Source organism: Leptodactylus fuscus, chromosome 7, assembly GCF_031893055.1.
Source record: "Leptodactylus fuscus isolate aLepFus1 chromosome 7, aLepFus1.hap2, whole genome shotgun sequence".
Lineage (NCBI taxonomy): Eukaryota > Metazoa > Chordata > Amphibia > Anura > Leptodactylidae > Leptodactylus > Leptodactylus fuscus.
In genome coordinates this window covers 21,901,585-21,928,850 of record NC_134271.1, presented here as the reverse complement: position 1 = coordinate 21,928,850, position 27,266 = coordinate 21,901,585, and the positions used below count along the sequence as shown (strand labels likewise).

General features: G+C 43.6%; 1 protein-coding gene across 1 annotated transcript; it reads right to left on the bottom strand.

The window, feature by feature from the left end:
• Positions 1 to 24: 24 nt before the first annotated feature.
• On the bottom strand, positions 25 to 26,311 carry LOC142214425 (mucin-5B-like). The gene is made up of 22 exons (XM_075283371.1): positions 26,297 to 26,311; positions 25,967 to 26,183; positions 24,714 to 24,839; positions 23,398 to 23,515; positions 22,080 to 22,218; positions 21,842 to 21,952; positions 20,667 to 20,736; positions 18,851 to 18,985; positions 17,696 to 17,860; positions 16,785 to 16,879; positions 15,359 to 15,485; positions 15,013 to 15,268; positions 13,139 to 13,191; positions 11,623 to 11,723; positions 10,248 to 10,399; positions 6,917 to 7,055; positions 6,720 to 6,830; positions 5,073 to 5,252; positions 4,656 to 4,895; positions 2,931 to 3,087; positions 1,738 to 1,866; positions 25 to 173 (listed from the first exon to the last, which is right to left on the bottom strand). The coding sequence occupies exons 1-22, from the start codon at positions 26,309 to 26,311 to the stop codon at positions 25 to 27; spliced, it is 2,985 nt and encodes a 994-aa protein (XP_075139472.1).
• Between the last annotated feature and the right edge of the window lie 955 nt (positions 26,312 to 27,266).

Below are 27,266 nucleotides of genomic sequence, written 5' to 3'. Positions count from 1 at the left end.
TGCATAAAATTGATATCGCAGTTCTTACCATGAATAACAATTTCTTGAACTTTTGACTTTTTCTCCATAGTTATAATGCCTGCCGGCTTCATCAACACAGCCACACTGAGCCACACACTTCATAGTATCTTCATTAAAAAGTGGTCGCGATGGGGGGCATTTGGGGTAACAGCCTTTAAGGTAGAAGGAAAGGAGGATTAATATAGCGGACCTCAAACAAGGGAGAATGTATTTATAAATATAAGGAAATGAAAGTATATGTAAGATATAATGAAGGTGTGTGTACACTGATGAACAATGGAGTAAAAATTGGGTAGCGTTCTCCTCAGATGCAACGACACAAATGATGAATATCGCGTAACGTCTCTGCTTGTTCGGGTGACTGCGCCATCCTCTGCTCGCATGCTGTGGTGCAGGAGGCGTGTGCAGTTTCATTCCTTGCTTAGAGTTTTTGGTTGCACTGTGTGAACATGGCTCTGTTTCTGTAATTGATTTTCCACCACACCCATCTGCCTTCACCTTCATTTCCCTCTGCTCCTCTAATAGTTAAGTTTAGCCTTGCCCTGTGATTGACAGCCTATCCGCCTATCAACTCCAGGGTGGGTTCTTCCTCCCTATTTATTCTTAGCTCTCATTCACATTGGTGCTTGCTATTGCCTTGTGCGTGCTGGCTTTTCTCTTGCTGATTATACTTGTATTCTGACTCTTGACCTCTGGCTTTCCCTATAGGCTACTCTTTTGGATATTGATTTTGACACTGCATTGCTCGACTGTTACTGACCCCTGACTAGCTGACCTCCCTTGATGTTGTTTGTCTTGTCTGCGTTTTGTGTGTCATGTATTTAGGAAGGGTTTTGTCATCCAGTTGTCCCCTATTACGTAGGATAGGATCGGCAAGCAAGAACAAACAGCGGGGGTTTCAGAACAAGGCTCACTGTCTCTTGTGCTCCTTCCTCCAGGGTTTCCAGCAGCTACTGGGGAATTGCTGTCCTAGCAAATTCCTAACATATCGATTTGCTTATTAAAGGATATCAGGTTTCGGGGTTTTGTGAACAACCATGTACCCCTTTGTCAGATCTCATATGTATAGTACAAGTGCATGTAGCAGGTCTCTGGGATGCACAAGAATTACCTGATACCTTGAGTGGTTGTTCACATATCAACAATCCTGATTGAACACCACACAGTTAGAGACATGGTCTTTATCCAATGACAGTGTGAGACAGGATGACACTGATGGAAAATTTCAGTATTGCTTTTTTTTTTTTTTTTTTATTTGGCCAACCCTACAACTGGGTTTTACTATTTAGAGCTGTCTCTCAGGGTTGTACCTAGCCTTCCTGCCGCCTGAGGCAAGAAGTGAAATGGCTTCCTCCATGTATATAAGGCATCAGATGGCATCAGATGGCTCCTGTGATCTCACCACAAGAGAGCTGTACCAAAAGAAGTGACATAGGATGAGGGGGCAACACAGGTGGGTTATTTTTTCAAGTTTGAGGGTCAATTACTGCTAGGTTACTGTTGTATAATACCCTAATCCTGAGTGACTGCCATGTTTAAAGACCCAACATCCGCCATACTATTACAGTTAGAGATCCTAATGAAATTCTACCATAACAAATTCACCCTCCCCATTCACACTCTCAATGTGTGCAGTCACAAATGTAAAAATTAGGCTAAGATGAGCTGTATCCTCAAGAAAGACACTGATTTTATACAGCACATTGGTCACCTTACCTTCACAGCCTGACAGTTCATGTAGACACTCTCCTTTTGGATTTTTGCATGTCTTGATACATTTATCACCACAGGGTTTGTAATGCCATTCACATTCACCAACATCATTGTAATAATCACAAAATATGGCTGGAGAAATGACCAAAGTGAAGCCATTAATATTATGTAGATATTAACATTATCAGAAATAACTAAATCCAAAAGTCATTGACATTATGTTATACAGTCTATAGGGTTATTTCTGAACACAGGAAAATGGCCGACGGACAGGCGCGGTTGGTGCTTTTGGATGAAGACGTGACGGTGATGTGGGAGAAGAGGCAGAGGTGGAGAAGAAGATGGAGGCAGCATTGGAGAGTTTTCAAGCACCACAGGGGACGCAACCGGTGCCGTTTGAGCATGGGGGAACCCTCCCTGTGCTGTCTGGAGACTCATTAGCATAACAACAAAAAACGGGATATGTACGGAACGGCGGTACAGAGATGAATTCTAAAGGTAGGGGAAGAATTGGCTTTTCCGACGTGGGCTTAGTTAAAAATGGGATTCTAATGATAGAATCCATTTAAAGGGGTTTTCTACTGTGTATTAAGCACTTGTCTTCTTCTGCGTTACTGCTCCTGAAAAAAACAGCATCACACAGCGCAGTGTGAGCTCCTTTCTGCTCCGAGTGCACATGACGGTTCACGGTAGTATGACCGGAGCAGAGAAACAACGGGGTCAGGAGCAGTGAGGAACCCATTTAATGTATGGGAACATAATTTATATTAGGTGGACAACGGACACTCTGGGGAAAATCCAAAAGAGGACCTGAAAATTTTCATGGCGCACACAGCTCCTCCTCCTCCCCACCTTTAGAAATGTTTTGGGCCCCTCCGGCTACAAAAAATTTGCATTGCCCCCCCCCCCCATTCCCACCCCAAGGAACCTGTTGTTAAAAAGTTTGAATCCCACCCTTAATGGTTATGCACTTCAACCACTGATAGAAGAGAAGGGAATAGGGAGGACTCAAGTTATGTTCCTCCATGAGAGGATAATATGCGACCAAAGGTAAGAAGTAAGTAGTAAGAAGCTCGAATTTAAGAAACAGGTTTACTGAAGGATACAAAAGAAAGCTCAATGCAAAAAACAGATGAGCCCACAAATTTTAGGACTTCATGGACATGATAAAAAGCAGAGTGTATATACAGACTTACGGCATATAGTCGGTGTCCTCCAATGTATGCATATTCTATTTTCACTACAAGCCTGAGCATATAATGCGACAGCAGTACAAAAGCATTCACAATCTCCACCTGTATCACAGGCACATGAGTCACTAATACAAGATTCATAAAATTTTCTGGGGTCAACCTGTGGATAGAGGTAGGTTCACTCGTAAGTGGGAGAAAAATTTCCAAAAGTTCACATCACATTCTGTATTTGCATTCAATGTACTTTATGAACTGTGAAATTCTTTCAGTGTATACCTTTAGTACATATGCTCCTGGGAAATCATTAGACCTATGCTCAAAAAGTGTCTTTCTGACTGCTAGCTATTGTGCGTGCATCCTATGCCGATCACACCACATATACAGATAATACTTTATAGCTGTAGGGCCATTTTTTCTAAACCAGTAGCTATAGTTGGTACAGAAAGACGATCTTCATAAAATAGAATAATAAGAATAATTTTACATCGTTGTCAAGCTTATATTGGAGTTGCGTCAATCATCTGATCACCACATGCCCCGCACTCTGGTAAGCAGGGGGTTTTGCTTGGAAATCTGCAGCTGTTACGACGGGTCTGGGCCTCCGCTGTGCTGCGCGGAGGTGCCCGACCCTATTTCTGTCCAGCGCCAGGATGTTGGCCTGTTCCAGTGCTGTGATAGGCTTGTAGCCTCCACTTGAGTGTGTGTAGTTTCCGGTTTCCCCCTAGAGCCGGGACCGGCATTTCCGGGGTCTGGGGGCTCAGCAGCGGGCCTGAGGCTATTTAGGCCTCATTTTAGTTTTGGCCCATCGCTGATTATTCATGTACTTGTGGTATCAGCTCCCCCAGCAACGAGCCTCCTGTCTCTGTTCCCTGCCTATATTTTCCTGCCTACTCACCCTGTCCCTGGATTCTCTGCATGTGTATGAATCGGCTTGCTTCACAGACCTTTCCTCCCTGATCCTGATTTTGCACCTTCCTGACCTCCTGTGTATGACCTTTGCCTTTCACCTGACCTCCCTTTTGGATCCTGTTTTGGCTACTCCATTTACCTCCAGGGTATGACCCTGATTACACTTCTGCCGCTGCCTTCTGCTACCACGTGACCTCCAGTTATCGATGAGGCTTGCCTGACCATGAATTTGTTCCTTGGGTATCTGCGTGTATTCCCTGGATTACCCTCCTCCTGCTCATCTGTAATTCTAGACCAGTCTTCTCTCCTGGACTTCACTCTCAGTTTAGTGTCTGGGTTCTTCTGGGTCCTCCTACTTGGATTTCGCTAAGTATGTGTCACTCTGGGCAGTTGCAGACTGCAGACTTTTACCAAGTCCAACTCGATCATCAGGAGTTCTGGTGAAGATCTCCGGGGTCTGGTTCCACTCCGGTTTGGTACAGCGTAGTACACTCAGGACTGTTTTTGCCTCAGCGCTGGGGAATTCTAGTTGCCCAGGACTAACTAAGTATTGTTGTATTAGGTTCCTAACAGCAGCCATTAGATATTTCCACCAACAGGAGAAATTTATGAATGACCATCGATGGAACAAATGGGCAGCTCATGGTCATCACAAAGCATGTAGAGTAACTCTCTACTAAATATTTTTCCTAAATTCTAATCCCATATTTATAGGAATATTTCACATACAGATTACTGGGCGTCTATTGCATCCAGATCAGAAGATTCATTCATGGTCACTGAAATTTTTATTGTACATGTAAATGTTAAGGGTTTCACCTGAGAATGGCAACGTTCAAAGACTTTGCTGGTAATGATGCCACACTGCCTCAGGGCCCACGATTTCCGGTACGGGTTCATAGCGCAAGGATCTTTGATGACTTGAACATCTGGACATTTTGGGTCAGTTTTCCAGCTATTACCAAATTCCTTCAGGTTTTCCACTGCTAATTGACTTCTTGTTGTGAAATCATTGCTTTCCTTATCATCAAAGTTACCACAAATGCCACAGACTTTGCCCTATATCGATCATTAAGAAGGCGAGAAAAAAATTGAGTGAATAAAAATTAGTATTGGGTACAACTTTAGAGTAGATTTTAGCTTTCTTCTATCTCAAACTCAGATTGACTTAACATATGTTAGATATTCAGAAACTATGATTAAATTATACAAAAGTAATATAGTGAGTTTTTTCACCTTGAAATCTGAGGTAAGCTTCAGGTGGATGGTGGTCTTCTTGTCCGACAGGAGCATGACACCATTGTCACATTTAAGAATGTCAAACATTCCTCTACGCATCATATGACATGGAATACTTTCAGCATGTTTTCTCTTCACCACTTCGATCTTTTCATTGTCAAGACGATACTCTTTATCCTGAAGATTGCAGATATTTGTCATTGTTACATAGTTGTACGGTACAATAATATATGGTGAAATCTCTTTGAGATGGTCAGCCAGTGCAGGTGGTGGGTGACAGAAGGATACTGTCCATGATGAGCTCCATGGTGGGAACAACTCCCATCCCATGTATGAGGCCATGATAGCACTGGGCAGTACTGTCACTGACCGACTGCCTCACCCCAAGGGTGAGAAGCAGCTATCAGATATCCTTCCTCCCAACCGTGGTCAGGCTGTATAAGCAGCATCAAGCTAAGCGAAGATCACTCCGCACAGAGGACTAAATGATCCTGAAGTCTTTCTTTTTCTTTAGTTGCTATGACTCCTAGTATCTTTTCTATCCGCTATGAGCTTGTATGTATTCTTTCTTTTAATATATTACTGTATTATCCATGCTGTAACACACTGAATTTCCCCATGGTGGGACTATTAAAGGATTATCTTATCTTATCTTAGAACAGTACTAGTGATCTTACACAGCTTAGTTCTCTCTCAAAGAAAAGATCCGGTTCACATAGGATAGCTTAAAGAGATTTCCCATGAACATAACTTTATTTACATTTGTAGACTATTCTAAGTTTAACATTTTTAAGATTTTAAAGATTTTTTTCTAACCATCTTAGTGGTGCAGTGATTTGTCATCATAAGTTGGCAATGAATAAGACCATAAATGCAGAAACTTTATATGGCCCGGTACTTGCTAGAAACCCAGCCATGATTTTCTTATTATAGCCGTTTTTTTTCTTTGCGTGCCAGATAACCTGTCCATTTTCTTTGTCCCACTAGGGAATTTAAACCAGTGATCATCTGATCCCTGGTTCAGTAACATATACTGCAAGAATCATATATTGAAGGGTATACAGTATCAGACCGTCTCTCCTTGTACCCCGTTCAGATTCTGAATGGTTCCCATACTTATACTATAATAGCGTGGTGTTCTATACAAACCCGTTGGGGGCTGTGCCATGCTGTTACAGTTCAAGTCTTATAGGGGGTATAATAATAAAAATAAAATAGTTCAATAAAGTTTTTAAAAATATAAATAGACACAAATCACACCTCTTATCCATGTATCACATATAAAAGCTCCCAGAAAAAGAAGCGAAATGCTAATTTTTTCAGGCGCTTCGCAGCATCTGCCTGGAGACAATCCCTCCCGACTAGGCCTATTCATTTGGGCCTAATCCGGAGCGGAGTGCACGACTCAATGCCGATGCACTGCAGCAGCATCCAGTCGAAGCTACCCGTAGTTTAGACCGGAACACACCGTTTTTCCGCTTCGGCTCGCTACATGGGGCCTAAATTGGCAATGTAGATAGAACAGACTTTCAGCCACTACTTCCTAATCAGTCTAAATATGACAAATATGATTAAGGGAGACTTGACCATTCCATAAGACAACTCCTTGAAGTTATTTTTTGTTCACTTATAATTATGTCTTACCCCAATAAAGAACTTGATGTTTCTCACGCACGTGGTGCCCGTCGTGCCACAGGGCACATTCTCCGTGATAACTCTGAAAGAACTTTGACCTCCATTTTCACCACAATTGTCCTGTAGAGAAAAATAAAATACATGTATTATAGGATCAGTCAACACATTCAGATTTCTTTACTGTTACGATATAAAGAGGATTGTACCTGGGCTAATATGTATTCACAGCTCCCGCTAAAGCTAAATTGCTTGTTATCAAAAGTTATGTAGTGTCCATCCCCATAAACAGAACAAGTTCCAAGACACTGCTTATGTGTGCATTGCCATCTTCTGTTCTTACATGTGCTGCAAAGGAAAGGCAAATCAGTGGATGAACTTATATATAGTAATTCTATAAAGTATGCAGTCACTAGGATAATATAGTATAACCAACAGTCATAAGCCCTCCTACACACCCACTATATACTCATATATACTCAGGCCCGGTTCACATCTGTGTTCAGGCCATCCCGTTCCCCTATCCGCATGAAATATGCGGAGAGAAAAGTCCTGCAAACAGCACTTTTCTCTCTGCATTTTTCGTGCGGAAACCGATCGGAAACCACATGGACCCCTATAGTCTATAGGGTCTTGTGGGATTCCTTAGGTAACCGCTTTTTTATGCGGATAGGTTTCCGTTCAGGGGGGCCCAAGCAGACTCCCCAAATGGAAACTTAAGCGCAGATGTGAATCGGGCCTTAGTGTTTTAAACTCTTGCAAAAAAACATAATGCACTTGAAGGGTTTTTATGGCAATTTTCACATGTTTTGGTGGATTTTTTAGTACATGCCTTACAAGGAAAAATGCAAGAAAAAATGTCATATAATGTATTGTGTATATAATGTAAAAATTTCAAAAACCAAATACGGTATATGGATGCTTCACAATATTTTGAGGACTCTATGAAAACAGGAAGAAATAGAACATGAGCTATTTTTTGATGATCCATTAGAATAGAATGCCAAAAAACAGTCCCCATTCACATGCATTGAATTAAACACAGCCATTCAAAGGGTGTTAAAAAAAACACAGTCACAATGTGGTGTGAATGTAAGCTTAGGCCACACAGGGCAAAATAAAACACCGTGGAAAAAACTGACGTAAAAACAGTCGCATTTTTACTGCAGAATTTTTCAGTCAGTTTCTGATATGTTTTCCACTGAATTTTTCCTAGCCTGTGAAATCTATGGGGGGGGGGACACAAAAATTAAACACACTTGCAATTGGAAATGAAAAAAAAAAAAAAAACTTAGTGACTTTTCAATAGTGAAACATGCAGATGAGAATACTTGGAATCTCAGCCAATTACCCAAACCTAAAACCTGAACCATAAAGGTGAATGAATAGTAACATATAATAATTAGAGATGAGCGAACACTAAAATGTTCGAGGTTCGAAATTCGATTCGAACAGCCGCTCACTGTTCGAGTGTTCGAATGGGTTTCGAACCCCATTATAGTCTATGGGGAACATAAACTTGTTAAGGGGGAAACCCAAATTCGTGTATGGAGGGTCACCAAGTCCACTATGACACCCCAGGAAATGATACCAACACCCTGGAATGACACTGGGACAGCAGGGGAAGCATGTCTGGGGACATAAAAGTCACTTTATTTCATGGAAATCCCTGTCAGTTTGCGATTTTCGCAAGCTAACTTTTCCCCTTAGAAATGCATTGGCCAGTGCTGATTGGCCAGAGTACGGAACTCGACCAATCAGCGCTGGCTCTGCTGGAGGAGGCGGAGTCTAAGATCGCTCCACACCAGTCTCCATTCAGGTCCGACCTTAGACTCCGCCTCCTCCGGCAGAGCCAGCGCTGATTGGCCGAAGGCTGGCCAATGCATTCCTATGCGAATGCAGAGACTTAGCAGTGCTGAGTCAGTTTTGCTCAACTACACATCTGATGCACACTCGGCACTGCTACATCAGATGTAGCAATCTGATGTAGCAGAGCCGAGGGTGCACTAGAACCCCTGTGCAAACTCAGTTCACGCTAATAGAATGCATTGGCCAGCGCTGATTGGCCAATGCATTCTATTAGCCCGATGAAGTAGAGCTGAATGTGTGTGCTAAGCACACACATTCAGCACTGCTTCATCACGCCAATACAATGCATTAGCCAGTGCTGATTGGCCAGAGTACGGAATTCGGCCAATCAGCGCTGGCTCTGCTGGAGGAGGCGGAGTCTAAGGTCGGACCTGAATGGAGACTGGTGTGGAGCGATCTTAGACTCCGCCTCCTCCAGCAGAGCCAGCGCTAATTGGCCGAATTCCGTACTCTGGCCAATCAGCGCTGGCCAATGCATTCTATTAGCTTGATGAAGCAGAGTGTGCACAAGGGTTCAAGCGCACCCTCGGCTCTGATGTAGCAGAGCCGAGGGTGCACAAGGGTTCAAGTGCAGCCTCGCCTCTGCTACATCAGAGCCGAGGGTGCGCTTGAACCCTTGTGCACACTCTGCTTCATCAAGCTAATAGAATGCATTGGCCAGCACTGATTGGCCAGAGTACGGAATTCGGCCAATCAGCGCTGGCCAATGCATCCCTATGGGAAAAAGTTTATCTCACAAAAATCACAATTACACACCCGATAGAGCCCCAAAAAGTTATTTTTAATAACATTCCCCCCTAAATAAAGGTTATCCCTAGCTATCCCTGCCTGTACAGCTATCCCTGTCTCATAGTCACAAAGTTCACATTCTCATATGACCCGGATTTGAAATCCACTATTCGTCTAAAATGGAGGTCACCTGATTTCGGCAGCCAATGACTTTTTCCAATTTTTTTCAATGCCCCCGGTGTCGTAGTTCCTGTCCCACCTCCCCTGCGCTGTTATTGGTGCAAAAAAGGCGCCAGGGAAGGTGGGAGGGGAATCGAATTTTGGCGCACTTTACCACGCGGTGTTCGATTCGAACATGGCGAACACCCTGATATCCGATCGAACATGTGTTCGATAGAACACTGTTCGCTCATCTCTAATAATAATTAGAGATGAGCGAACAGTAGAATGTTCGAGGTTCGATATTCGTTTCGAGTAGCCCCTCAATATTCGACTACTCGAATTGAATATTGGGCACCGACTGCGCATGCCCGCACTACAAGCTGACATGCGCAGTCGGCTCTGCCCAGGCCCAATGCCTGGCAGAGTGAATTCAGAGCCGGAAGACGCCACGGGGAAGCTGCACGGAGAAGACTTCTAAAGGTAGGAGAAGAACCAGCATTGATTGGCCGACTGTATAGCATTCGGCCAATCAATGCTGGTTCTGCATTGAACTTTTCCATTCGAATAGCGAGTGGTACTCGATCGAGTACGAGTATTTTGAATACTGTAGTATTCGATCGAATACCTACTCGATCGAGTACTACTCGCTCATCTCTAATAATAAAGAACCATGTAAACACATCGTCAGACAAGATAATTATCGTGATCTCTCCGATCAACACTCCGCCACTTTCCTATGGGTCCAGTTAATGAACCGCTTATCATCATAATAGGACTTACCATGTGTTACAACCAACTGAGATTGTTTCTCCTGGTTTGTATGTAGCCTCATTATGTAGACATGGACAATCCTGCTCTCTAATACAACCTCCTTTTTCATTGGACACCAGGCCAGGAGGACACACACAGCCTGACATGCACTGAGAGCTGAACTGCGGAGTAAAAAGACACAACAAAATTTAACTAGAGACTTTTGTCACATAATGTGAAAAAATTTAACTCCACCTTATTGAGGAACTTTCACCACCTCTAACAAGTCCAGCTCTTTACATCATTTAATAGGTGCTGTTCCAATGATTCTTGCCCAAGTGGATTTTCTTTTCTCTAGTCTCCACCATTCCTGAGCAATCAGTGCTGTTAGTTTTGGTGCCTAATATGCTATTTAAGCTCTGTACTGTCAGGAGGGTGGTGTCAAGCAAGGGGTGTGATACTGAGCTCTGATATCGGCTGTCTGGAGCTCTGAATCACGCCCCCTGTCTGACACCACCCTGCTGACATTACAGAGCTTCTTGGGAATGGTAGTCACTAGAGAAAAAATTCCAACTGTGCTGGAATCAGTGGAGTGGGGCCTATTAACTAAGAAAAATAATTGGTGAAGGTGGTGAAAGGTTCTCTTTAAAGGTAGCTCCACAGGCAACACAGGTAAACGGTAGAGCGGAAACCAGAAGTACACGTGAGGTCAGATAACAAACACGTACACAAGTATCAGCTCAGCAATGTAAGAAAATCCTTGGGCGGAGGAAGTTTTGTTCGGACAGAGAGCAGAGTGGATCTGCTGTAAATGGCTGGTAAAGATTGATCGGTACCACAGGCAGGAGGGGAGTAGGAGTAGACATGGGCGAACCTCACAAGTTTAGTTTCCACAGATATTTGTAAGGTTTGGCCATCTGGTATGTTTAGGGCTGAACTTGTTCAACATGTGCTATTGTTATATTATAATAATTATATTATCACTATAGTATAACTGGAGGCCCAGAGGAGGTGAGTAAAAGTAACTGTTATACTTACCTCTCCTGGGAATCCACAGCGTTGTGGCTCTTGATAGGGTTAAGCTACATTCACATGACATTATTAATGGCTGTGTGACGTCTGTTTTTAGTGGACATCACATGGCAGCATTAAATTCAGTGTCACGGAATGGGGGCTATCACATGACCATTACTTTGGTAGTCCGTTGTGAAAATAGGCGTTCGTGGGTTATTCATCGTAATTAGGCCATAAACAATTACCGCTCATATATTATTAGTCCATACAGAGATGTTGGTTACTAGCGACTTCCGAATTTAATATTCAACAGAATACAGTATGGTACATGCTTTCATGTATATTAATAGTTGACTAAAGATACATATTCCTAATTCCTATGTGTACTTACACAGTCCATGTCTAGTGTATGACAGCTCCTCTGACACTCCACTCCCTTTGTCCCTTTTGGAGCACTGGAGCAATTGAAATAAACCAGCGGAGGAGAGCAAACTGGTGAGAGAGAAATGGATGAAAGTGATCAATGCAAAAATAACCATTGGAAACTATAACATCACAACATCAGAATCTATGTGATAGAGAATAATTTAATATACAGTAATATATGCATATGACATCATCCTACTCACCATATTCCAGGGATGAAATGTACTGTTACTCAACATATGTGGAAATATCATATATATTTCCTATATTTATATATAGAACCTACTAGATAAGATTAAACTGTACGGACATGTATGTTGTCAGGAGATCACCACGACAGATTATAGTTCGGTTGAAACATATATGGCTGAATCTTATGTACTCTGTATTATGTGATTTAGTCCAAAGCTTATCGAGATGATATTCTAATACACATCTCATACAGGTATGCTTGTGCTATGTATCTAACATTAAGGCTAAGACCCCACATAGTTTTCCTCTTTGGACTTTCTTCTCATTATTATACCTATATGGAAAATGCCAACATTTCCGCAGGAATAATTGACATGCTTCGATTTTCAAAAACGTGGATGTTTTTGAAAACGCGGCTTTACCGCTGCAGATTTTTTTCTGCAATGGGTGGAGCCGACTACGCATGCCCGCTTGTAGTGCGGACATGCGCAGTCGGCTCTGCCCAGGCCCGATGCCTGGCAGATTGAATTCAGATCCCGAAGATGCCGCGGGGACGCTGCACGGAGAAGACTGCTCGGAGGATCCAGCCCGACCCTCACTCATGGACTTGCTAAGTATAATTTGATTGAATGTTGCCTACCCCTGAAACGAGCATTTTCCCCCCATAGACTATAATAGGGATCGATATTCGATTTGAGTAGTCGAAAATTGAGGGGCTACTCGAAACGAATATCGAATCTCGAACATTTTACTGTTCGCTCATCTCTAGCCACAAGAAGTCGGTTGGGAGAGGAAGACAGGCATCACTGGAGAGTCTGCGGGCAGTACAGGGGACACCCCCATGCGTTCTGAAGAATCATTTGCATACGTCAAACAAATAAAAAACACCGGAATGGCGGTGTGAATCAGAATAATGAAGGTAGGAGAAGAATAACCTTTCTTAAGGCTATTCTAACATGGGCTTAGTTCAAAACGGGATTCTAATGATAGAATCCCTTTGAGCAGTAAAATTGCCAAGAACCAACTGGTAATAGACCCCCCCCTTCCCCCCCCCCCCCCACATAGGCTATAGAGTCGGGTTCAGCAGTTGAATAGCTACAGAATCTGCAGCAGAATCGAACAGGACACTTATTTTTTCCTAATGGAAGGAACGTTCTTAATGGGTTGGAAGGGGTATGTACATTTTTGCCTCGGGCAGCAGATGAGCTAGAATTGTCCCTAATGATCTCATAATGATACTTATTTTAAACTTTGCCATAATAACTGAAAAGATTTTTTTTTTTATTTACCTGGCACCCTGACAAAACCACCCATACAGGTCATCTGGCCTCTTTCACAGGTGCTGTGAATATAACACAAAATATATTAATCATTAAAATGACAAGCTTGCATATTATAGGCCATGATCTCCTACTCACTATACACAATATTAGTTAGTGCTTACGTTAATTAGAAGTCTAAGCTAGGACCAGAGTACAGATGTAGCAGCTGTTAAGGTGAACAATTGTTACGCCATTTTCATGCTATGGTACGTTACAATATAGCTGCTATCATAGAAAGTGAATGAACAAACATTCTACTCAGGGGTGTAACTTGAAGGGGTTGCAGTCGCATCAGGGCCCAGGAGCCTTAGGGGGCCCATAAGCACTGGCTTCAGTATTGAGATTGCAGCTTCCATCTGGCCTATAAACCAAGGAGACCCACAGATTACCCGAACCACACTAAGGTGGATTAAACTCCTTGGCACCATAACCATCACTATCAAGAATTTGCTGTAGGGATGAGGTAGAGGGGCCCGGACAAAAGATTGCACCTGGCCAACAAGACGTTAGATACGCCACTGATTCTACTGTGACATCTGTAACTATATACCATTGCAGTCATCATGCACCAGGTTAGATACTAAATCTGTCATTCTTCTAGAATTTGAGCAATATACTCAGGTCATCTGATGATATCACCAAAAAATGTCTCCCACTCCTGTTGGTAGGCGAGAACCGAATATGTTGAGGCATTGATGGGCAGCTTGGATAGATTATAAAGAGGTTCTTAACAATTACTTAGTCATTACTGTAGACCAGGGGTCCTCAAACTTTTTAAACCGTGCTCCGGAGGCAGAGCAGGTCGCACAGACATCAGGAGCGGTGCCCTCCAATAGGTAAAGTGAAGTGCGCTCCATGGCCTGGCCCGAGCTCCCCAGCAGCGCCGCACCTCCCATGAGGCGACCTGAAGCGACCGCTTCAGGCGGCGCTATGTCAGGGCCCCAGGGAGGGCGGCATTTTTCCTTACCTAAACCAGTCCAGGACAAGCTGTCCTGTCGTTCGCCTCGGGCAGTGAAAGGGGCAGGTTCACCCCTGCTCCCCAGGAGCTTCATTATAAATGCACGCCTGCCGGCGTTGTCGGCGGGGCCAGACAGAAGTGCTTGGCGGGCCGCATGTGCCCGCGGGCCGCAGTTTGAGGACCACTGCTGTAGACCCTTGAAAGGTCTCTGGTTAGTTGTTAGAGTGAAACTGTGATTAGATCTGTTATGAGATCACTTTCGCTTGCTTATGGTTGTCTTTCATATATTCAATCTACCTGGCTCTTATGGAACACTCTGATGGTTGGTTTGAGGGAACTTACTGTCACCCAAGAGAACACTGTCTGGCTTTTATGTCAATTTTGGTTGACTAGATTTACTATTGGAAGCTTTATGAGCAATTGTCGTGAGGAAAAGATGGCTGGTGTCCAGGGGTATAAACTGCAAAAAGGGGGATGCATCATAGAAAACTTCAAACTAGACCCACCATTTTGGCACCAGGTCTTCTTACGAAATTAATACCGGCTTCCGTGCCCTACTGGTATATATTATCATGGTAGGAGAAGATGCCCCACTTGGAACCCTTCTATAAGCTATCACAGGAAGCCATTGTATATGAGCTGCCAAACTCCAGTCATTCTTGTATCACATGGATGGCAATTCATCTGAACATCCAGCATGTAACAATGGAATACCAGGCTAGACTTGTGTCTTCCATCAGCCAAATCAGCTGTTTGTTGGGAAGGACACATATTGAAAGGGGTTGGGTTTGGTGACACCATCTTTTGAACACGAATGGTTGGGTTTTGAGACGGCCAGACCTAAGAAGTCCTATATAAACACTGCCTTTGTTTACCTCCTTACCATTTAATTCCATTGTCCTCAACCATTTCACCAGATTGAATGGCATTGCCTTGGTAGTAACATGGACATGAATTTGGTGGTACACAATCTCCATTGTCATTCAGATATGTTCCTTCTTTACACACACAACCATCCACCGGAGAGAATTTAAAGTTGAACATTGCGTCTTCATGACTACGAGATCGGCAGCTAGGCTGACACCCAGTCACATTATACTGATATACTTGGGACTCTTTGCAAGTTTTTGTGTACTTTTCTATAAAGAGTAATAGAAGAAGCAGAAATTAAGAAGACAAAAAGATTACAAAAGACGGGATACATGTTCATGGGCTAAATGAGTACACACCACAGACATTGTCTCTCCAGCGAGGAAGGAAAACACTTTTCTTGGCACATGCAAAGGCATATGAAGCCAAGGCCGCACACAAGCCTTCTTCACTGTCTTCATAGCTACATGTGTCTGACAGGCAATTCTGGAATAAAAAACAGGATTATGTTGCTAGCTTCAGGTTTATTATAGGAAGCATGTCATATTAAACATTCAATAAAATCTGCAGTCAGCATGTTATAGAACAGGAGGAGCTGAACAGACTGATCTAGATTTTTGAAGTAGAGGTTCTAGAAGAACTTTGAAGGGGTTTTCCCATTATGGACACTCAGTGGTGTCGTTAGGAATGGCTGGGGCCAAGGCGAACATTTGAAATGCGCCCCCTTCCCCCCTGACCCCAACCAACCCAACCTACTTCCTGACCCCTACCAACCCCCCCCCCCTCTAGTGCACAAACCGCGTTCCTACACACTACTATGCCCCGTAGTGGCCCCTGGGTACAGTATTATGCCCCATAGTGGCCCCTGAGCACAGTATTATTCCCCATAGTGGCCCCTGGGTACAGCATTATGCCCCACAGTGGCCCCTGAGCACAGTACTATTCCCCATAGTGGCCCTTGCACACAGGTTTATGTCCCATATTGGCCCTTTCAAACAGCATTATACCCCATTGTGGTCCAGCCATAAACAATTATTATACTCTGGGGTCTTTTCTGACCCCACAGTATAAAGATCGGAGACCCATGGAAGAATACAAACACAAAAAACAATGTTATTTACCTCTCCTGGACTCTGGCGCACTCCCCACTGATGTCGGCCATCTTCAATGATGGACCAGATGTCATGTGAGCCGGGTGTGAGTCACAATGCATAAAGACGCACGCCCGGCTCACGTGATGTCTGGGACTTTAATAAATAACGTCTGCTGGAGTGTAGGAGAGGTAAGTAACAGTGTTTTTTATGCTCCCTCACCTCTCCTAGCCCTCTGCTCATTATACTTGGGGTCTGAAAAGACCCTCTGATTATAAGGATAGCAGTGTTTGTGGGATTCATGGGCCCGCGATCTCACTTACCGATCCCCTCTCCTGATCATAACCGCCTCTGCAGAAGGGGAAGCGCCGGTAGCCATGAGCACGAGCGAGGATCGGTAAGTAAATAGGACCTGTTACCTGCTGGAGTTACAGGCAAATCTTCGGTCTAGAATAACATCCGTAGATTTAGGACTTCTTTTAAGTACAAATGTACATGAGGGACATAAACAGTCATTTAAGAATGAAATGGCCATGTCAGTTGTGGGCCAGAGCCTCTGACCTGAACTTATAGGGCATTTATGGTATACTGATATAGGCTATGGCAATAAGAAGAGCGCTGCTGCCTTTTTATTGACTACCAAGAAGAGTACAAAACCTTGTAGCCATCCCGCATCTCTTGATATGATCATTACCGAATAATATGTAAGAGGATTTTCTATACTGTGGCAAGGGGAGAAGGGTCCGGCTGGCGATGTAAGGAGCCCGCACCAATGCTGTGCATATTTTTCTGTAAAAAAATAAATTAATTAAGTTTTATTTTAGTGAACTAGAAAATAGATTACAGTATACGATACCAATACACACAAGGAAATTGTCCAAAGTAAGAGTAAGGTTGGGTCCACACCTCCGTCGGAGTCTCTGTTGCAGTGACTGTCAAAAATCGCTAGACGATAAAGTGCTGCAAGTCTGACTTTTTTGTCTGGCAGTTCAAAAGAACGGACACCCAGCAGAACCCATTATAGTCAATGGGGACCACTAGGCACGGACGGTATCTGATGTTTTAGTGGTTCGTTTGTCCATTGTTCTGGTCCTCTGATATTCTATTAATGTATATAATGGGAATATCCCTTTAAAGAGGACCTTTCACCACCTCCACCAACTTGAGCTCTTTTCAATAGGTATAGCTCTACTTACTCTGGCTCAGTTGGAGTTCTTTCTCTAGCCCCCACCATTCCTGAGCATTCAGCACATCTATTTTCAGTGTATATGCTAAGCGGACTGTCTAATGTCAAATGGGTGGTGTCAGGCAGGAGTAGGCAATGGGGCATGAGCGCTTACACAGTCTGCCTTTGACTGGAGCCCTTACGTCTCTGCCTGCCCATGCTGACACCGACACCACTCACTTGACGTATGAGAGTCAATTTAACTTTTATGGTCCGTTGGCCAATCTTTATACCAAATACCAATACAGGGTCTGAGTGCAGGCCATAAATTCTATCCGGATCCTTATAGTCAGGGGGTGTGCTATAGGACAGAATAGGTCAATACATAAGGTCATTTCCTTCGTACCATATACATGACTAGTGTTTCATCATTTACATACCCTTCTCTAAATTCAGTGAGCATGGGTCCTCGTAACTGTTCTTGATAATAGGACAATTGGCCGCACTCTTCCACGAATTAGCAAAGGCAGCGACGGTCCCCTCGGAGATCCCACTATTAGCCGTAAAATCATCGCTCTGGATGTTGTTGAAGTTTCCACACAACCCTTTTAAGAAGATAACAACTTTTAATAATAGATCATAAATATATATACATGTGCCACATATTGTAGACATGGGATCTTGTCATGAGACATGACTATTAGAATCTCCTCAGTCTTGGAGGTGATACAAGACATGGTTATTGTTCCTCTTAGGGGGCATTCACACGGAGTAACGCCGGGCGTGTATCACAGCCGTACACGCCGGCGTTACGGCAGACTGCCGAACACTTCCCATTCACTTCAATGGGAGCGCTCGCAAACGCAGCTGTTACGAGCACTCCCATTGAAGTGAATGGGAAGTGCTCGGCAGTCTGCCGTAACGCCGGCGTCTATGGCTGTGATACACGCCCGGCGTTACTCCGTGTGAATGCCCCCTTATGCCAGAAAGCAGGGTTTGCTGAAAGTAACTGCTTTTTAATGCGGATAGGTTTCCGTTCGGGGAGTCCCCAAGTGAACTTCCCGAACGAAAACCCGAATGCTGATGTGAATCGGGACTATGAAAGTCACAGGAATATTGGGAAACAGCATTACTCATCTGTTCCCATCCTAGGGGCAAGGGTTTAGGAATCATTATTCCATCCTTGCCAACAATTTCCCAAAATGAGAATATCCTTTTCAATTAAAGAAAACCTCTCAATACAACACGCAGTTTCAGAATTACATCCCCTTCTGATCACTGAGGCTCAGGCTTCAGAAACACCTAAGGGCCCCTTCACATGGCGCAAGCGCGCCGCTCATTTAGACCCGTACACGCAAGCGCTTCAAAACACATCCCATTCACTTCAATGGGAGCGCGCGTAAAGCCGGCTTTACGCGCGCTCCCATTGAAGTGAATGGGATGTGTTTTGAAGCGCTTGCGTGTAAGGGTCTAAATGAGCGGCGCGCTTACGCCGTGTGAAGCGGCCCTAACAAATAGCCATTGTCTCTGGGGGAATATATAGTAGATTTACATGGTGTCCCCTATAAAGTACTGGGCATAGCACAAAAACTTACCACTAGTCTGATCATGATAGGATGGACCAAGAGTGACATACGCCTGCATAACTGGTACAAAGTGGATTTGGATTTCACCAAAAGCTGTGTGTATATTCAGGCAGAAAGATGTAGACCAGAAGATAGTCATGTTTGCTGTAATATAAAATAAAATATGGATTTAGTAACAATAATAATACCTGTAAAGATATTGCTCTATCAATCTATTCACTCATTAAGGTATCTATCTTTCTGTCTATCTATCTACAGTATACATCTATCTAAATCAAAAAAGAGCGGTACTAACAGAAAGTGTAATAGAACTTGGATGGATGTCTTTCAAGTCAATGGAAAAAGCCAAGAAGTGCATCGTATACAGAAATGGTGCACTATCTAGTTATACTGTATATCCCACATACATCTATATATTATCATTTTCGATCTACAGTATAATGGCTACAAATGGAATAGGAAATATATAGGAAGCTTCTAATACTTCTCCCTTCTGCTCAATCCACTCCTGGCTTTGACTCAAAAAAGTGCAACAAAAAAATCTGCATATCTGCAATGTGGGGCCTCGACCTTAAAGGGGTATTACCAACTCGCCTGTTCAGCAACCTGCATGCTGTGTGCTCTGTTCACTTCCTGGGTTTCTCGGTACATTGGTGGGCGAGGTTTACCTGCTCTGCTATCTCTCTTCATAGTAGTACACTTTTGCAGTCAGTAATGAGGGATTGGTTGTGCATAAATTAGCACAGTATCACTGGAAGATGCACAATATGAAGCTGATGTAGCAGAGCTGGATTTGATTGCAATAAACTCTGTGTTTACATACAGAGGTAACGACTCCGTATCTCAGCCCTTATCAGCAAAATTCAATTAAACCAAAGTGATAACTGGGAGAGCAGGAGACAAAGAGCTCAGAAATACAAGCATAGAGCACTCACCTCCCCCCTCCCCTATCTGAGAGCAGGGAGCTAGGTCACTTGTGTGGTGCAGAGACATAAACAGCTCAGAAATACAAGCTGCTCCCGAGCACTCAGTCCCCCCTCCCCACCGAGCAGGGAGCTACGTCACTTGTGGACCGAGGAGATAAGCTCATCACCAGGCCCATGGTTATGGAGACACAGTGTAAACAATGAAGTGAATGAATTAAGATAGCGGCAAAACAAAGCAGTTTTGATAAAGCAATGCATTTAGGAAAAGTCTTAAATCCACATAAACTAGCACTATAGATAGGATCCTTGTGATGGGACAACCCCTTTAAGGTATTTTAACTGCATTAATAAAACCTTTTGATCCGTTTTTATTACGTTTTGTTTTTGAGATGATAGATGAATAGAATAAAATTCTGGCATCTGACGCTGGGTTCACACCAGCGTCTGGGCTACGTTATCAGGTTTCCGTCTTCTGCATGCAAAAAATCCTGTCATGCCAAATCCGGCCATGAGCGCCAGTGAATGTCATGAGCTCTCCGCGACGAAACCGTTTTTTTTTAAACTGGACACAGAGTACTGCATGTCCAACTCTTGTGTCCGGTTTAAAAAAAAAAACGGTTTTGTCGCGGAGAGCATAAAACGCTCACCACTGCTCACGGCCAGACACTTTTCAAACCCATTCAAATGAATGGGTTTGGAAAGATGCCGGCAGGTTTCCGTCTCCTGCCCCGTTTTGTGCTGTAAACGGAAACCTGCAGAACGGAGTCCTGGGCGCAGATGTGAACGATCCCTGAGTTTTAATGTTTATGGAGAAGTGTGGGTAAGGAAGGGGGGATAAGAGGTTAGGAAGTAAGTTGGGTGTTTGGCTTATAACCCTGATATATATCTTTTAAACTCACCGACGGACATAGGCAGCTGAATCGGAATCCAGTTAAGGGACACCTGATGATTTTCTTTAATGGCTAGTACCTGAGGGTAAAAGGAAAAGGTTCTCGTTTTAATACCAAAAAGAATTATGCCGTTGAATAAATGTCATAAAATATATTTCGCAATACATAAACATATCCAAAAAAAATATCTCCATGACTTTTATTGCTTTACTACCAATGCCAATGATATGCTGATTATAGTGGCATAACCAGTATGTACAGTAGTCAGAAGAAGTGTGAAGGCTTCTTAGAAAATGGCCCAAATTGAAGAAAGATGACAAGGGACAGAGGTGGTGCAGTTGTTTCCATTATACCTCTACTGATGCATATACAAATATAAGCATAGTATGTCATTAAAGGAGTTTTCTGGGACTGAATTATTGAGGACCTATGCAAAGGAAAGGTCCTCAACATATGACTGTTGGGGTCCAACGCATGAGATTTTGAGGAGGCCATAGTACTTACAAGCACTGCAACCCTTTAACTCCAGTGGTGTGACTATGAGAGATGGGTGGGTCTTGACCTTGGCCAGAATACTTATATGCAGAGTTAGGTTAGCAAATTGAATCTTTGCCCTAGTACAAGGAAAGCCTAAATCTAGCTCTGCTTTATCTTTTTTCACATATAAATGGATGGACAAACATATCTCTTACATATATAACAATGAGTTTCTGTCTGTCTGTTTGTTCTTTATGCACGACCAAACGACTGGACCGATCTTCACCAAATTTGGCACACAGATACATCAGGTGTCTGGGTAGGTTTTAGGTCAGGTCTCAACTCTCTTGTAGGTGATATGTTATAGTAGGTGATATTTTATAGTATTGCATATTGTGTGCAAAACTCTACTTTGACATTGAGGGATCCGAAAAATGGAAAATCCATGTGCTTGAAACCTGTATAGTGGCACATGAAGGACTTATGGTTCTATATTAGAAGCGCTTTATAATATAGCACACAGTAGAACATGCAGTGCTCTTCTTCGGTACGGTTTGTATATGAGAGTAAAATTCCGACTTCTATCTGCAGATTACAAATCCGTAATATTGTATGTGAGCATATGACTGATGCAAATTTGTCCCTCCAGCTGGAGGTTTTTGGAGAACTCGTGCCCTTGTACATAAAAAGCTAATGCAGTTACTTACAGTTTCCCCTTTGTTTAGGCCCAAAATCACACTCTTCAAGCAGGATTTTTCACTAGCGATTCCACATCGACGTAGCTCCACGAGTATAGAGAAATCATCATGGGTGCGGTGCTGTCATAAAAAGAATGACAATTAAAAATATAACAAAATTAAATCTAGAAAATAAAATTTCACAGAACACAAAATTATTGCTTGAAGAATTCTATGCAACAGATTGAACTGTTTCTTAATATCTTACTTTAGCAAATATATATGTGCAGTCCAAATTGATGCTGAATCGGGATCCATCAAAGCTTGTAAAATGTGCTCCACTTTCTACGGAACAGGTTCCTGTACAAGGCAACTCTTTACACTTCCACTTTCCTTTGGCACAAGTGCTAAGAGAACAAAAAAATCATATAACACCACTCATAATATATCATGCATTAAAGGGGTTAAGCAAAGGTAATCAGATCCCTGTCAAGACTGCTTGTATCACCAACCCCAGTATCCATAGCTGAGAGAGGCACGAGAGGAGGAGGAGTTGGAGGAAAAGACTTCCATAGAGCCTGTATTATCCCTGGGCGCCCTCCTATAACCAAGGTGGGAGAATTGGACATTGTGGTACTACTACCTCCATTTGGAAGTCGTTGTTGTACCTGTTCCCAGTTGCGGCAACAAAGCTGTTCCCAGTTCAACTGCAACCACTGTCTTCCTGAGTCGTGCCTCCATCACCATCAGGGCCCTTCCGAACACCATCGCACCAGCTCAGAGAGGAGACATCCCCTCTCTAATTGGAATCAGTCCGGAGGAAACTACTACCAGCACCATCCAGGTATTGCTGCAGGATGCCCCTTAGTAGTAGTATGGGAATGGTAGTGGTGGATGATGTGCGACCTTCTAGGCTCTGCACACTCAACCACATACCCCAGCCCCGCTACTGGGGTATCCGATCCAGGAGCGTGGCTGGGGTATGTGATTGCGTGCTCAGCCTATCAGGTGGCACATCTTCCGCCACTACTATTCCCATACTAATACTCCGTTATCTCCATCTGGGTTGCGGCATAGGGGCATTGGTTGTCTGAAGTTATAACCCATAGGGAGTTGGTGTTGACTTGGCTGAACACTACTTGTTTTTTACAATGATTCTTGGCATCCTCCTCTGACCTCCTTCCTCAATGAGTTGTCCACAGAATCTCCTTTCGCTGGATTTTTTGTGATCACATCCTATTCAGTATACTCTCTACAATATTTCATGAGAATAGCCCACAAGGTCGATTTATTGACATATATCATACATTTGGGTGGTGGAGATCCTAATGTTACAACATAGAACACATTTATAACAATCACAAAAGGAACTATGGGAAAGATAAGGGTAACAGAATATCACTGCTATTCATTCACGTAGCATGGGAATGCTGTCGCTTTTCACATATCAGATTGCAGACATTTTCTATTTCCATTGCTGGCAAGAGAAATCACTTGGCACACACATTGAGGCAGGCATTGTCTATTGAGGCTGACATTTTGTATTGTTATATTGTTATAGTCATACAAATAGGTATTGTCGTTACCATTCTCGGCATGGAATATTGAAAGAGGATCCTGGAGAATACATCTCACTGTTGTAGGCACAATAACATTCCTCTTGGTGGATACAGCCGCTGTTATTTATGTCATCCAGTACGGTCCCTAAATGAAAACAAAAAAAAAAGTGTTTTTTTTACTAACATTAAAGATGTATTAGATGAAGAGCGAGCAAAAATGAATATCAAACATTTTAAAAGGGTCTTCCAAAATCACTGTATTAAAACGTAACTAGACTTTCAAGCAACTTTTAATATATAGTCATTGTTTGGCTCCTTTGAGTGAAATCCTGCTCTGAAATCTGCTATGTTTCCCTAGGTATTGCTTGCTGATGTCCATACACTGCTTGTAACTGGAGTATGGGTGGATGGGGGTCATTGTCTTGCTAACCCCTCGTTCACATCTGAGTTTGGTAATCCGTTCGGGGAGTCCGCATGGAGACCCCCCCCCCCCTAATAGACTACCGAGCGCACTAGCAAGCGGTGTACAGTGAAAGCACACGGACCCTATACACTGTAATGGGCTCCGTGTGCTCTCCACGTGCTCCCCGCAAAAATCATGCGGACATGAAAGTAGATCACAAAGTACTTTTCTGTCCGCATGTTCCGTGCGGACACCACTCGGAGAGTACACGGACCCCATTATAGTCTATGGGGTCCGTGTGCTTTTGCTGCTCACCACTTGGCAATGTGTTTGGTATTCCGATCACGGGTTCCCCATTCAGACTCTCCGACCGAATTACCAAACGCAGATGTTAATGAGGGGTAATCCGCCTGAATATCTGTTTGAAGAAGCCACGACTTGGCTGAGTGGCCCTATATGCCATATATCTAGTAGCGGCTGTACAGAGTACTGCAGCTTTGTGGTAATCTGTCAGAATCCCATCCACTTTGCAGTTACTATAAAATGCAGCCCTGGCCATAATCTTTGTAATATAGCTTCCCCAATCCTGTACTTCTCACTATCCTGTCTGCAAAGTTTGTAATGTCCACATTATATTAAGTAGAATTTTGAGGGGAGAGGAAGGAGGGGGATGCAGCTGCAGTTTATCTTTTTCGATTGGTCTGAGAAGAGCAAGAATAGAGAGACAACTGATTGGCTCAGAGTGCTCAGTAAGACTCTAGTATTACACTGTCCACTTGGGAGGATAGAGGGAGAAAAAATACTCTTACAAATGTAAAAAAAAGTTCACTAAAAATAAAAAAAAACACAAATTCAAAAAGTTCTATTTCCAGCAAAGCTTCCTGTCTTTGAACTTAAATAATCACAATATTGTACATGATAGAGTAAGCCCTCAACATACCTGGAGGACAAAAGCATCCATCTATGCCATGGTCTTCACAAAGCAAGCTCCTCTCCGTGTTGGAGCATGTATCGAGACAAGGGGAGCCACATTCTTGGTATATCATGTTCTGAGGGCATTTCTGGGCTTCGTGCACTATAATACATTAACAATGGTCATATATTATGGTCCATATGAAAACAGTAGAAACAGACTACAGGACATTTTACAGATCACCATCTACATATTTTTATATTTAGCTCATGATGGAGTGTTCCACCAAGATTGATCAGATTTGCCATTGGGTATACTGGGAATTTCCATACTGATCAGCCCCATTCAATATGTGTGTGGAAACATGATGTTTTTCAGAATCTGCATCAATAAAGTGACCTACCAGCAGAACCACCTCAGGATTAAATGCTGGGAAGACCAAGGAGATGGTGGTGGACTTTAGTAAACGGAGAAGTGCTCCGACCCCGGTGGAGATCCAAGGGACATGTATTGAGATAGTCAGGACCTATAAGTATCTAGGTGTGCTCCTCAACAATAAACTAGACCGGGCTGGAGGCGCTGCACAGAAAGGTTCACAGCAGGCTCTACCTGCTCAGGAGGCTGAGGGCCTTCGGAGTCCAGGGGCCACTTCTTAGGGCCTTCTTCAACTCTGTGGTTGCTTCTGCCATCTTTTTTGGTGTGGCCTGCTGAGGGAGCAGTATATCAACCAGGGACAGAAATAGACTTGACAGGCTGATCAGAAGGGCCAGCTCTGTCCTGGGGAGCCCCCTGGACCCAGTACAGGTGGTGGGTGACAGAAGGATACTGTCCATGGTGACCTCCATGCGGGAGAACAGATCCCACCCCATGTATGGGACCTTGATGGGACTTGGCAGCACTGTAAGTGACCGTCTGCTCCACCCCAAGTGTGAGAAGGAGCTATCGCAGGTCCTTCCTTCCAACCGCGACCAGGCTGTATAATCTACATCAGTCCAAGCGAAGATCACTCCGCACAGAGAACTAACGGTTGTGATTATGAAGTCTTCCTTCTTTCTTCTTCTGTTCCTTAGCTGCTATGGACTCCTAGTATATCTTCTCTTCTCAGCATATGTGTGTCTACGTCTGCAATATATTACTGTGTATTATCCTGTATCTGTATTACTATGCTGCTGGAACATGCTGAAATTTCCCCACTGTGGGACTATTAAAGGATTATCTTATCTTATCTTACTGCTTTATTTTACAGCTTTTCTATTTGCCATATGCTTCTTGACACTTACGGCACATTTCTGGGGTTCTCCAGTTCCCAGGGACTCCTCCGGAGTGAGTGCACTGGCGGGAATATTCAGCAAACATGCTGCACAGGCAGGGCATATTGTTCTCAGCACCGCAGTGACACAGATCTTGTACACAGGCATCTATATAGTCCATAGGGTCTAGAATGTCGTTACAACCGGAGAAGGCTTCAGAAGTCAGAGTGCGCTTACATATTTCAGCCTGTAACAAAGACATTTAGGTTTATTGTGGGAAATTCATTTACTTTCCTATCTTATTATAGGAGAACTACTAAAGCGGTGGCAGAGGTACAGATATGCTCTTCTATATCTTACCTCTTGGCTGGACATGAATACATGAGAATAGAGATGAGCGAGTAGTATTCAATCGAGTAGGTATTTGATCGAATACTACGGTATTCGAAATACTCGTACTTTGTCGAATACCACGCGGTAAATGTAAAAGGCATTCGACCGAGTACGAGTATTTCAAACACCGTAGTATTTGATCGAATACCGTAATATTCGATCAAAAACCTACTCGATCGAATACTACTCGCTCATCTCTAGAGAGTACCCCAAGATGATCAGCTTTTCTAGACAACATTGTTTAGTTTTAATTTGTAACAAAGTGATTAGGGTTGAGCCGATCTTGACTTTTCAGGATCGATTTTAAAATCCAATTTCCGATCATTTTTCATTCGAACCCGATCTCGATCCCAATTCCGATCCCAATGCAAGTCAATGGGATTTTTTTATTAATCGGAGATCGGATTTTATAAGCAATCCTACCCTCTGGTGTCCACTTACCTCCAGAGATGGCTGGTCCTGTGCCCCGTGCCTTCATTCTTCACCTCGCTGCTGCTCCACGCTGCTTTTGTTCCTTCGCTGCCCCTCCCTGCCAGGTTAGGAGAGTGTGGGTGGGTTAGGAGAGTGTGGGCGGGTACTGGGAGGGGAGACGTCACGTCTCCTCGCCCTGTACCCGCCCACACTCTAAGCCACAAGCCCCGCCTACCTAGCGCTTTAAACACTAACCTGGGAGGCGGGGCAGCGAGGCAAGAAGAAGGAGGGCACTGGAGCAGCCATCTCTAGAGGTAAGTAGCTGCTAGAGATTTAGTTTAGCCTTCCATTCGAATGAATGAAGGCAGCCGGCGCGCAGGGGGTTAAGGCTTTGTGTCGGCTGCTTCCATTCATTCCTATGGAACTGCAGCGGAGCCTTCACACTGAATATACAGCGTATACTCAGTGTGGAGGCTAAGCAATGCATTGTGGGAAAAATCACCGATCTCGATCCCACATAAAAAGA

Excerpts from the sequence above, each read along its gene's own strand:
- LOC142214425 (XM_075283371.1), bottom strand. Across the intron at positions 18,986-20,666 it reads TCAGCTGCCTATGTCCGTCG|CAAACATGACTATCTTCTGG; the intron begins GTGAGTTTAAAA and ends TTTATATTACAG. Across the intron at positions 4,896-5,072 it reads AGCTTACCTCAGATTTCAAG|GGCAAAGTCTGTGGCATTTG; the intron begins GTGAAAAAACTC and ends TGATCGATATAG.